We start from the raw sequence: 13,903 nt of genomic DNA, 5'->3' as shown, positions 1-13,903 counted from the left end.
TCTAGATGGTAAGTGAATTTTTTTTTCAGGCAGTATAGTAAATAAACCAGCTGTCTCTGCCCAAAATAACTATGGTTCAAAAGTAGAAATGGCTTTGACTTTCCCACCTCCACTTCCTCTGACTGGATTACTTCTTATACAACAAATATAGGTCAAAATCAACTAAAGTAACCTTCAAGAAGTTGGCCAAATTTTCTCACTGTGGCAAATACCACTTGAAATGCACTAGTATTGAAATGAACATGTCTAGTATTGTAGAACATACAAAGTGTGCTCTCAATTAATTTTGGCTGATCAATTGCAAGTAACATGGCCAATGCTCAACTATCCACATGGACCTAGAATGATGGTTTTTGTTATCCACATAATAAATAAGGATTTCAAAACAGATAACTCATTTTATAGAAGATTTGTACTTCTAGGCATACTTAATCAAGAAAGGATTAGACCTATTTTCTTCACACAGATATTGTTATAATGTTATTCCTTATAAAAATGTTTTTAATAAGTGTGCTAGTCTAGTCTTTTAAATTTGCTTTGTATTATTCACATCTTGCTAAAATAAGTCTATCAGTAGAGAGGACTAGGATATTATATTATTCAAAGGACACAAGAAGAAATCAGGTAATTGAAAACTTTTTGAGGATGACCATGACATTAACCATGGCTAAACACCACACTGTATTTCCACACTAGACAACTTCCTTTCAGAAACTACTTGCTGAATACCTAAAGTAACTAGCAGCTCAATAAACCTTTGACACCTCTGCACTTTTTTCTCACAGTAGCCTCTTCAATTTCATTAACAGGCTTTACCTTGGGGGGTGATTGCTGCAGCTTGTTGGCACTTCCTGAATGCTGCAGTCTTAGGGCCCGGGGGATAAATTCGGGTGCCAGTGGATTCAACACATATGTCTTCTTTAGTTCTAAAGCCTCAAGTTGAGCTTTGATCTGTTCAAAAGTGATTCCGTGTAGGCTATTATTTTCATGACACAGGGCAATAAACCGCTCCCAAAATTTCCTACAGAAAAGATTGAGAAGATCAGTTTACTATTTCAGTGGGTGACAGCACAGAAATAAACATAAGCTACTGAAGATCATTTCAAATTTCCTTCCCCCACCCTAACTCCTCAGGTTCGATATTCATCTATGATTCAGGTATAATCTTCCCACTAAATCATAAAACTTCAGAGGTTGATTCTGAAATGAGAGCCATGTCTAGTATGCTCTCAATTAATTTTGGCTGATCAATCGCAAGTAACATGGCCAATGCTCAACTATCCCCATGGACCTAGAATGATGGTTTTTGTTATCCACATAATAAATAAGGATTTCAAAACAGATAACTCATTTTATAGAAGATTTGTACTTCTAGGCATACTTATATATACATATTTGTACACAGATACATTATATACACATACACATATCATATATATCACACACATACACATGCACACGCAAATTAAACTATTTTAAATTATAGAGCCAACGTAGCCTGGTGCTGGATAACAAAGAAAAGCCAACTCAGGACATAAATCTGATACACAAAGTAGATAAACCCCTCATGAGGATTCTTAAGAAATAACTAGCTACTCCTGTATTTTTCTCTTACTTAACAAATGCTTGTCACAAGCACAAGTTATCACATTGAATAAGTTGAGTTAAATTAATTATGAAAAATACAGGAAGTTGGAACACTAATTTTAATGCTGATTATTCATTTCCTAATCACATTAATAAATATTAAAAGAGAAAAATACATTCAAAACTTGTTGCAGTTGTATATTGTTGCTCCTAGAGGTGTGAAAATTGATCTCTAATGTAAATAAAATATTAAAAACAGATTATAAAAGACAACATATAAAATGTTTAAAAATTTTAAATGACTATTGTAAATACACATGCCTATCTTTAATATGAGGTTCAAATAATGTTTTATTATGCTATAAAAGATATGTGAAATGGATTCCCAGGTTGGTATCCTTGTGTCCATGTGGATAGCAGGTAATCAAGATGGCTTCAAGAAGCATAAGTGAAAAGGTTTATATTATAAAAGTTAGCATATGAATGAAAATTAGGTTATTAACATTCATAAAACTTTGCAGTTTGATTTCAAAGTATGTTTCTCTCACCTATGTCTTCTACCATCTTTTCTAATTTCTTAAAGATGAGTTTAAAAGATGGGTCCTGAAAAAATTTCAGGCCCAAATGCCAACAATAGGAAAAGTAAAAAATGCTACAAAATATTATTATGTATTCTTGACAATAAGTCATAAAGGCTAACAATTTAGTCATTCAGTTACAGGATGTGTGTGTTTTTAACACACACACACTAAAATCTGCTCTTTATTTTTTATTCTTAAGCACTCTTCTGAAGGAATCAAGAATTTTTTTCCTCATAGTCTAATAGCTAAGGAAGGAATACCTTTAATTAGCACTCAGGATCTAAAAACCCATAAACTTTCCCACCCTTTTGATTTAAAAAGCCACAATATTCAACTGTATGAATATTTATCAACACAATTCTACTACATGCTGTATTCAGAAGGAAGTTTTTTGGTCTAATTGATAAAATATCAGTTTTATAAGAGTGTCATTTCATATTTGTATGAAACCTCAAGACACTAAAACAACAAGGAGAGAATGGATTGGCTTTTATTCTAGCTCAGTTGTTAATATCAATTTCTTACAATATATTTTCAGCTTAGTTGGCCAAAATACTAGAATTTTGCTCTATTTTCAAGCTACCTTTTTAAACTCCATACTTTCTTCCTATACTGCCCTCACTGACCTCAAATGCAAGGAACAGGAGTTGAAGTCCCCTTCAAACAACCTCAGACGCAACAAGAAGCTAGTAGCTCCCTGACAGTCTTTGTCTGCAAAAACTCAGGAATCTCAAAGCAGCAGCCTTTACACTGAAAGTCTCCAATTCAGAAGTAATACTAAACACTGTAAGTTAATCAAGTTAAACTAGTTCTGAAAGTAACCTGAAATTTCCATTTGAAATCTCACTTCTATTTTAATTGCCCCATTGATATAGCAAAATTGGTCAAGAGCCTGGATTCCAGAACTAGACTGCTTGGATTCAGGGTGGCTGTCATTCATTCAGTAGCTGTGTGACTTCAGGCAAATTACTTAACTTCTCTTTGTACCTCAGTTTCTTCATGTGTAAAATAGGGCACCAACAGTATTATTATTAAACTTTTTATTATTGAAATATTTTATTATCAACAGTATTATATTTTATTATTGAGAAGACTTCTCACTTTTAAACTTCTCAGAAAAAGATTTTTATTCCTTTATAAATTGTTTTAAAGCTAAAATTTTTCATTTTTTCTCTTTGTAAAGGCTCAAGACTATTTGCACTGACCTTGAATTCCTTAATACTTTATTGAAGCACTATGCATGGCATCATAAGACATTTCTGAACACTTAACTGAAAGATCAATTGAGAATTTCATCTACACTCAAAATGAGAATAAGAATTCACCACTAAGGCTTCACCAAGTCTTAGACCCTCCCTAAAATATGAACCTATTTTTTATGTTAACAATTTTTTCACGTGTGTCTCTACACTTTAAGTATTTCAAAAGACATAACAATAGTTTTAATCACTACATGGACGCAAAATTTGGTTTTATTTTTTATGCTTCTAGGATCACTGATAAAACATTGAAAAATCACTTGATGTCCTTAGGTGACAGAGAGTGTGTGTTTGTGTGTGTGTGTGTATGCGGACACACATACACACACCTCTACACATATGTGAAATACATTTATATCTCACAGAGTAAATGGAACTTGCAAATAAAGAAACTCAGCTAAATGGAAGACCTTCCCCAAACACATTGGTTTGGAGACATGTATGACTCCCCTCCTTGCCTCTCTCCATTTACAGATTTATCCTGGGAAAGGCAGGGTAAACCAGTGAGAAGAGCTTGGGTTTTCAAGTCAATCTTACATCTGTGTGAGTGAACCACTTAACAGCTATGTGACCCTGGCAGTAATTTCAACTCTCTGAATCAGGCAGCCCATCTAAAATGAAAATAAAACACCCACATTGCAGGGCTGTTGAAATGACTGAACATGGCAAAGTGTGCAAAACACTTAACCTAGCACCTGGCACAGAGAAAGCTATCAATAAACAGCAGCTATCCTATATAATAAAAGAGTAATATGCAAACTGACCCTAACGAAACTACCAGGAACGACGGGTCGCTATGATGCATACTGACCACCAGGGGGCAGATGATCAATGCAGGAGCTGCCCCCTGGTGGTCAGTGCATTTCCGCAGGGGGAGCTTCACTCAGCCACAAGCAGGGCTGATGGCTGCGAGCACAACAGTGGTGGCAGGAGCCTCTCCCACCTCTTTGGCAGCGCTAAGGATGTCGGGCCTAAGCCATCAGTCGGACATCTCCTGAGGGCCTAAGTTGGCAGGTGGACATCCCCCGAGGGGTCCCAGTCTGCGAGAGGGCACAGGCTGGGCTGAGGAACCCCCCCACCCCCAAGCGCACGAATTTTCATGCACTGGGCCTCTAGTAAATAAATAAAAGTACAACAAAAAAGATTATATAGTCAGTTGCCTTCTAAAGTGATAGTATATATACAGTAATTATTCCTTGAAAACTTGATCACTATTTGGAAATAACATTAGTGTTTTTTTAAATATCAAATGGGTGAGAGGGTGAATGATTAACTCAAATTACAAAAAATGTATGCCTCCATTTTTATAGTACCTAAGAATCATATTATGATCTCCAGGTTTACTTGTATTGTGAAATTAAATTTCTAACAAATTTAGAAAGATTAAAGCATAAATATCCATAGTCCTCAACCATCAGCTCTTGGATGCAGTGGTTCTCAACCTTCTGGCCCTTTAAATACAGTTCCTCATGTTGTGACCCAACCATAAAATTATTTTCGTTGCTACTTCATAACTGTAATGTTGCTACTGTTATGAATCGTAATGTAAATATCTGATATGCAGGATGGTCTTAGGCGACCCCTGTGAAAGGGTCGTTCGACCGCCAAAGGGGTTGCGACCCACAGGTTCAGAACCGCTGGATTAGAGCCATAATTAAACAGTCCAAATAGCATAGATAATCAACATTCCCATTTAGCTATTGGTCACATGACCTTTTTCTCCCTACACAATATATTTACTTCTCTGAAAATATTTTGCTTAGCTTACAAATTAATTTGTAGTCGTCTCTCGCATACCCCAGCTTAGCAGTAAGAAATAAGCAACCAGTAGAACTGGCTTCAAGTTAATAATTAGCCCTGGATAAATCTGACAGCATGGCCTCAGAAAGAATCATTCACCCATTTGCTCTGAGAAAGTAACGGTTTATATCAGAGATGGGGTGAAAATGCTGATCTCATACAATTCACAGTCCTCTACTCTATAGGAAGGGGTAAAGATTTTTAAAAAGTGTTCATGTTGGTAAATATTTGGGGTTATTTATAAGGAGAATCCAAAACACATGCGGCTCAACACTATTATTTTACCTATTCATTCACCCAACAGTTTTTAGTTAGTTTTAATACATGCCATCCCATTTTACACATGTGTTTTAATCTATTAAATTCGAATCAAACTATATGTATTCTCACATTTATCAAATAGTAAACAGAAGAAAAATGATAAAATATCACAGCAATATTCTACCTACATACACTTTCAATAAACAATAAAGTAACTAAAGTAAAATTCTCGGGAGGAAGGCCAAATTAATATGCTTAATTTTATTAATTTGTAACTTGAAATTAATATATTTCCTTCCCCAATTCTTTGCCATTGCCAGCTAAAAATAAATGGAAATCTATATTTTAAATATGAAATTAAACGTATTTTATAGCAGAATTGTTTAGCTATACATTCATAAACCATTCAAGTTGTGTGTTTTTTGTTGTTGTTAATCCTCACGAGTATATTTTTCCACTGATTTTTAGGGAAAGTGGAAGAGAGAGGGAAAGACAGAGAGAAACATCGATGTGAGAGAAACACATAGATTGGTTGCCTCCTGCACGAGCCCTGACTAGAGGAAGAGCCTGCAACCAAGGTACGTGCCCTTGACTGGAATCAAACCCAGGATCCTTTGGTCTGCAGGCTGATGCTCTATCCACTGAGTCAAACTGGCTAGGGCCATTCAAGTTTTAAAAGGTTATTTTTCATAATGTAACCATAAATTAAAGCTCCTCTTGATCCCTTTGTTAATGGTTTTCCCTATAAAGAATATTAACTTCTTTTGGAGTCCTAAACTCTAATACTTGCAGCTTATTCTTAATGGTCTCAAATGGTTACCCTTTCCATAGAATGCTTTTTTGCTGCTGAAATAGAAAAAAATACAATAAAATATTGCCATATCTATATTGCAACAGAAAGCCTAATTTAAAGAGGGCTACTTCCTACTTTAATTCTAACATATCAAAAAGGCATATTTAGAACTGTCTATATCACTTTCTACTATTCTGAACTCATTTTGACAGGTACTACAATACTTAAAAAATTTTAAGTAGACCTGGTCAGTTTGGCTCAGTGGATAGAGTCGGCCTGCAGACTGAAGGGTCCCAGGTTCGATTCCAGTCAGGGGCATGTACCTTGGTTGCAGGCACATCCCCACTAGGGGGTGTGCAGGAGGCAGCTGATCGATGTTTCTCTCTCATCGATGTTTCTCTCTATCCCTCTCCCTTCCTCTCTGTAAAAAAATCAATAAAATATATATATTTTTTAAAAATTTTAAGTAATCCTTAGCATTTTTTTTCATAAAATAATATTATAAATTTCTATTCTAATGATTTTTTGTTAATGTTAACATAGTTTTTAAATACTGCAAAGGCCAAGTCTTATATTGCTGGCTTCATGCAGTTAAAATCCCTGTTAACTGGTATAAATCAAAAGTATATAGAGAAATTTTTTATGTTAACATTTTAACAGCACTTTAGTAGAAATAGTTACTATGACTACAATCTAAGGAATACCAACAATGATATCCAAAGACAAGTAACAAACAACTTTTAACCACCCTGATTTTCAGAACCATTGGATTAACCAGACAGGAAAAATTATTTACATTAGGAAGCCTCGAGAGAAAAATGAGTGGAGAAGGAAATTCATCAAAAACGAGCTGAAACAATAATGAAGGGAAAAAACACAGTATCGATATAAAATGTCATTTCCATCAAAGAGACACGCGCACAAAACACCCACTCAGGATCCTGTATTAGCTGTTCCCTCTTCCTGGAGCACTTTTACCCCAGGTCTGCACAGCGCACTCCCTCACCACCAGTGTTAGCTTCTCAGCGAGGCCTCCTCTGACCACACGATGACAATCACAAGCCAGCCCACCCCACCAGACCCGTCATTCCTAATTCCCCTTAATGTGCTATTTCTCTTCCATTGAACTTCCCACGTAAAATACAACACTATCTTATTTTGTTTATTGTCAGTCTTCTTTTCCTCCCCAATAATATGTAAGCCCCTCAAACGCAGAGATTTTTGTCTATTTCATTCACTGACCTGTCTTCAGTGGCTAGAAGAGTGTTTAGAACATAGTAAGCACTTGAGAAACATCTGTTGACTGATGACTGAATGAATGAATACACAATTAAGTATAAAATAGACTCAAAGCAATATATTTTTGTGTTCCTTCTGTTTATCAGGTAAAGTTAAACTTGATTTTCATTAGCCAAGAGGTCATATAAATAAATGTACACATAGGTATACAAATTACTCTACATTTTCCCCTTTAATTTCTCAAATCAGGAACACATAATTACCTGCATCTTCCAATGGAGCACAGAGCAATGGGATCACCTACCACAGCAACCAGGGACTGTGCTCTTGTGATGGCAGTGTTGAGAAGTTTGTAGTTAGATAAAAAACCATAATCTAAGTCCTCTGTGGAATCTTCCAGCAGTTGTTCTTTCTTTTTAATTGGTGTCTGTTTATGTTTACAAGTATGCCTTGTCCGTACTGTGCTAAGAAACAAAACTCTGAATTGCTTTCCTATTAAAAACAAATAAAAAAGACTTAAGATTGTTATTTTGAAGCACTGATAAAATAAAAGCATTTCTTTCTGCCTTTTTTAATATTATTGCTAAATGACAGGTATTGGCAAGGATGTGGAGTAACTGAACTCATGCACGGCAGGCGAGAATGTAAAATGGTATATAAAACACTATGGAAAATAGTATGGTGGTTCCTCAAAAAATTAAACATAGAATTAACATGATCCTGCAATTCCACTTCTGGGAATCAATCCAAAAGAATTAAAAGCAGGGACTCACACAGATATTTGTACACCCATGTTCACAGCAGCACTATTCAAAATAGCCAAAAGGTGAAAGCAACCCAAGTATCCATCAACAGATGAACACATAAATGTGTATATACATATATACATATATAAAATATTATTCAGCCTTAAAAAGGAAAGAAATTCTGACACAGGCTACAACCTGATGAACCTTGAAGACATTATGCTAAATGAAATAAGCCAGTCACAAAAGGACAAATAGTGTATTACTGCACTCAAATGAAGTACCTAGAGTAGTCAAATTTATAGACAGAAAGTACAATGGTGGTTGCCAGGGGCTGGGAGGAAAAGGGAAGTGGAATGAACACATAAAAATGGTTAAATGGTAAATTTTTTTAAATTTTAGTATTGCTGGAACCAGCCTTAGTGATTCCGAAGTCCCACTCAATACAAGGAACCTTCATTAAAGCAGGGTCATCTAACCTCTTGCTGATTCCATAAGGAACCCTTATTGAATATAGTTCGTACAATAAATTTCTAATGCTCTTTCTTATAGTAACACGTATATTCCCTCTTTCTGTGACAGACCTCCAAATATTTGAACACAGTTTTCACATTAGTCTTTTCTTCTGTAGGCCAAACAATCCTACTTCTTTCGACCATTCCTGACTCCCATGTGGCAGTTTCTATAGCCAGATCTCCGTTGGGTGCTTCCTAGTTTACTAGTTCTATTCCTTCTAAAATGCACCCAAATTCTGTGTGATCTGGACAACACGTGGTACAAGGGAGTTATTTTTCCCCATGATTTAGAAATTATATTATTCTTACTATTGTATATTACCATGAAACCTGAGATTGTACTAGGCTATTTCAGCATTCACATCATAGTGTTGTTTCATTATTTAAAAGCACAAATTTTATAGCAACTAGTTGCTGGTAACCATTCACTGAGGAAAGTCTGTAGATGGAAAACAAGCTGTGCCTTTAAAAATGCATTTAAGCAGGACTTGCTTGCCAGGTACAAGTTTGTAAAAATCTTTATGAACAAATTAGTCCTCAGAATGTAACAACAGTAGGCGTATGCTATAGATAACGTGTGTAATTTATACAATTACAGTCATAGAAAAAGTTAATTTGTTCATACTTCTTTTATTTGGATATAAAAATCTAACAAACATATAAATGAGCTCAACCTTTAATTGCCAAATTTGGCATTAAAGAACTTGATATGAAATGAAGACATAATTACTTCTCCAGGAAAGAGATCTTGAGAATTAAAAATCCAATGTGCACACACTTTAAGATTTAATCATCTGAATAACTTAGTTTGTTTCAATTAACACTCACCTTGAACATTTAGCACCCTTTCTACATTAACATCAGATAATCTCTTTTTTCGAAGTTCAGCACGTATCCTAAACACTTGATCAGCATATGGAGTCACCACACCGATACTGCCATCATCTAACTTCCCCCATGCTACTGGCCATTTCCTTCTTAACTCTTCCACACGTTCCACCACTTCAAATACCTTTAAACAAACATACATACACATATTAAAGTTACGCAAGTGTTTAGAGAAAAGAATATGGTAACTGAAATAGATGTATAAAGGATTCCATTTTATCATTTTAAAATTACCTCTAAATAAGAATAATGCTTTGCTTGTATAAACACATTGAGAATTAAAACATTTTATTCACATTTCAAACAGTAAATTCTATAATGCACCCAGTGAAAACATGAAAATGAGACAATGTAATGGCAACTGGCCCCTCCCTTTACCCAGTTTCCTCCATTCTTAAATAAGGACAGGTTCAAGTTCCTGTGTAGGAAGAAGGACAAGGATATGGCCATAAAACTGACAACCCCATTTAGGGAAACAGAGAAGCAAGTCCTGACAGTCTCAGTAGTTCTCAGTCCACTCTCTCCAGACCAGGCAAAAGAACCTAACCACCAACTAGAGATGCCTAGAGTGAGTGCCACCATTCAGTCTCAGCAGTGCAAGGTCTAGCACTGCCCTTCCTCCACTGATATAACTAAGCAGAGCAGCCAGCAGCTGGTACCTAACCACTGCTGGGACTAGGACAGGGGTGGGCAAACTTTTTGACTCGAGGGCCACAATGGGTTCTTAAACTGGACCGGAGGGCCGGAACAAAAGCATGGATGGAGTGTTTGTGTGAACTAATATAAATTCAAAGTAAACATCATTACATAAAAGGGTACGGTCTTTTTTTTTTTTAGTTTTATTCATTTCAAACGGGCCGGATCCGGCCCGTGGGCCGTAGTTTGCCCACGGCTGGACTAGGACAAATTTGGATCAGAGACAGACCTTCAGAATTCACTGTTATCTAGCAGTACAACTTTGCCCAAGCCATTTCATGAACCTTGCAATAAAGTAATGGCATATTTTACCCAAATGAATATTTTAGATGCCATTTATTGGGCTCTTAAAGTAGGTCAATCTATTTTAATTCAATGAATTGATCAAACCGTTTCAATGCTTAGCACAGTGGGAAATACAATAATTAAGAAAACATGTTCCTTGCCTAAGAGATATTACTGTGTATTTAGAAAACAAATTCCCAATTAAAAAATATATATATAACACAAGCTCAATAGAGGATCAGACAAGAGTCTAGAGAGGAAGGAGAAATATTTTTAATGTCTTTTAAATATATTATTTATTTATTTACTACTAGAGGCCCAATGCATGAAAATTCATGCACTGGAAGGCGAGGGGGGTCCCTCAGCCCCGCCTGCCCCCTCTCACAGTCTAGGAGCCCTCAGGGATGGGAGGCGACCCGGCGATCAGGGGAAGGTGACTCCCCCATCACACCTCTGCTGCTGCCACTGCCTGCAGCGCAAGCCTTGGCCAGCCCTGTTTACCTGCGCCTCGGGCCGGCCAGGCAGCCACCATCGGCGGCTTGCCTGTGCCTTGGGCCGTGCCTGCTTGCCTGAGCCTCAGGTCAGTGGGGGGTGCAGGAGGACCCAAGGTCCCCAGCGGGGCTGAGGGAACTAGGCGCCGCCATCTTGTGGCTGTGGGCGCCGCCATCTTGTGAGGGTGTGATGGTCAATTAGCATATTCCCTCTTTATTATATAGGATTTACTAATAGTATATAAACTGACAGCATTAAATATAGTGAGTAAAATTTGACACTTTTTATTCCTTTCAAGAACTTGAAGATTATTGAATAGAATGTAGTTCCCACTTCCAGATAAAAATTCAATGTATAATAGTCACCCTACTGTTATGATGATATAACAGCAAGGGCATCAAATACACAGACTGTCCAAGGATTCTGAAGAGCAAACTGGGCTGAAGACATGGTGATCTCATTGTAAGGAATAAGACAGGTGGGTCTGAGTACAAAGGAGGTGAGTGAAAATTGACAGATGGTAACTCAAATCTACAGAAAGAAGTTAAAAGAACCAGAAATAGTAAATAAGAAGGTTAATACAGCAAACTCTCAGAGTCCTTAAAGGCATAAAATTATATAATTGTAACAATGTATTGTTGAGTTGTAATATACATAAGTATAATATAAAAAACAATAATAGCACAAAAAAGGGAATAGAGAAATGTAGGAGTAAAGTTTCCATATCTCATTAGAATTAAGTTAATTTAAATCTGAAGTTGATTCTGATAAGATGTATACTGTAAGACATAGAGAAACCACTAAGAAAACAAATCAAAAATCATTAATGAATAATTAAAGGAATTAAAATATGACAAAAGAAAAATGCACTTAATGCAAACAGTGGTAGTAAAAGAGAAAAGAAGGGTCAAAAAACACATGATATAGAAAACAAAAAGCAAAAGGCAGAGGTTAAGTCCATATCAATAATAACATTATTAGTAAATTAGTGGCCCAGTGCACAAAACTCATGCACATTAAAAGGGAATTAATTAGCCGAACCGGTTTGGCTCAGTGGAAAAGGGAATTAATTAGAGGAAACATTTTAATATTGCTATTTGCCCTTTCTCTATAACATAAGTGTCAGAGATGAGAGAAAATTAGTAAAATGTATTTGAAAATCTCCCTCCTGTCAGAGTCTGGGGTGTGCCGCGGGACCCAGAGTCAAGTCCCCACCCACCCGCGCACGCCTCAAAATCATGCGAGACCCAGACCCGGCCAGCCCCACTCTGGTCAAGCCCCGCAGGGTGGGGGGGCACAGTCTCAGGTCCCCCGTCAAGCCCCGCTGGGCAGGGGGTGCGGCCTCTGGTCCCCTGGCTCTGGCGCGAGGGCACGACGACCATTTGCATATTAGCTCGTTATTATATAGGATGTAAGCGATTTAGACAATTTGATCAAAAGGAAATTCTTTTTAGACTAGAATTAAAATAAAAAACATAAAAACACGATGCAATGATTTGGTCTATAGGAGACATACTTTAGATTCAAAGGTAAAGATAAAAGGATAAGAGTGAAAGGGTGGGAAAACATGCCATGCAAACAGCAACCATGAGTTAGCTGGAGTAACTATGCTAATATTAGACAAATTGACTTTAAAACCAAAAATAAAATGTTACCAGAGATAGAGATGGACATTTTAAAATAAAAAGGTCAATCCACAAGGAAGATATAACAATTATAAATATATGTAACAACTAACTACAGAGTCCCAGTATATATAAGGCAAAAATCATGTCCCCTCTCTGCCATAAGTTCCATCATACCTGGTGGATTTGTTTTTTAATAACTGTACAAGTCTTTCTACCTCTCACTTATCCCATCTTAATTGTTTCCATAGCTCCTCTCTTCACACTGAATTTCTCAAGGTTAAGAATCATGTATTGCTGCTTAGTGTTTAAATTCTGCTTCCCTCCATCCACCAACTTGGCATTATATTGAGACCATTTCATTATTGTAGGATATGAGTTCAGTCAGAATCAAGAAAAAAAAAAGGGATGACCTTTCTCACTCTTTTATTCTGCCATGTTAAGCGTGTGAAAGACACAAATTCATATAATAGGCAAACACATGATATAAAACAAAAAAACATGTTCCCCAAACAAAGGACAATTATACACAACAAAAATGCTGTAAATATTCAGCTCGATTCTTTAATTTTACTTTTCATTTCATCCTCTGTTCTAAGATCCTTATGACTGTAAGTCTGTGTGAGTCAAAAGTATTTTTATAATGATGAAATCTAAACCATTCTCAAATCTCATAATGTCCTCCTAAACTTTAGTCAGAACCTCTATACAAGAAAAAAATCTCATGTTTCCCCTATTGATGTAACTGGTACCACTTGCTTTAGAACACTTGCCTCTCTCTGTCAGCACTCACCCTACCATGGTTGGTTTCCTAGATCTGAGTTTCACCTATACATACTCTACCCTCAAAAAAAGTCCAAGCATGCCTACACTGGTATTCAAAACTTGAAAATCTTGCCTATAAACCAATGAGCTTCTATTCCCAGCCCAAGCAATATCTATCCCACTCTATCAGCCCCAGTGAACAAGGATTAGTTTTTGCCCCTTGAAGAAAGAGCCTCCAGGCTCTTTTCACTGGAGTAACTCACTGGGCTGAAGAAAGTGACTAAACAACGATGATCTAGTGGTGAAGTTCAAGGTGGCTTCACATTTCTCTAAAGTTACATAGTTAATATTTAAAGTTCACACAAATCTTT

The 13,903-nt window shown here is 36.5% G+C and overlaps 1 protein-coding gene across 5 annotated transcripts in view; it reads right to left on the bottom strand.

Annotated features, from left to right (window-relative positions):
* The window catches only part of HELZ (helicase with zinc finger), a 127,842-nt gene that overhangs the window by 41,776 nt on the left and 72,163 nt on the right, over positions 1-13,903 (bottom strand). For all 5 annotated transcript variants that reach the window (XM_014532455.1, XM_005858683.2, XM_005858685.2 and 2 more), the window contains 3 exons: positions 9,610-9,793; positions 7,784-8,012; positions 817-1,021 (listed from right to left, as the gene is read on the bottom strand). In XM_014532455.1, coding sequence (XP_014387941.1) covers positions 817-1,021; positions 7,784-8,012; positions 9,610-9,793 — 618 coding nt within the window. The remainder of the gene's footprint in view (positions 1-816; positions 1,022-7,783; positions 8,013-9,609; positions 9,794-13,903) is intronic.

Source organism: Myotis brandtii, unplaced genomic scaffold (assembly GCF_000412655.1).
Source record: "Myotis brandtii unplaced genomic scaffold, ASM41265v1 scaffold120, whole genome shotgun sequence".
Classification (NCBI taxonomy): domain Eukaryota; kingdom Metazoa; phylum Chordata; class Mammalia; order Chiroptera; family Vespertilionidae; genus Myotis; species Myotis brandtii.
The sequence above is the reverse complement of the archived record's forward strand: the minus strand, read 5'-3'. Positions and strand labels throughout refer to the sequence as shown.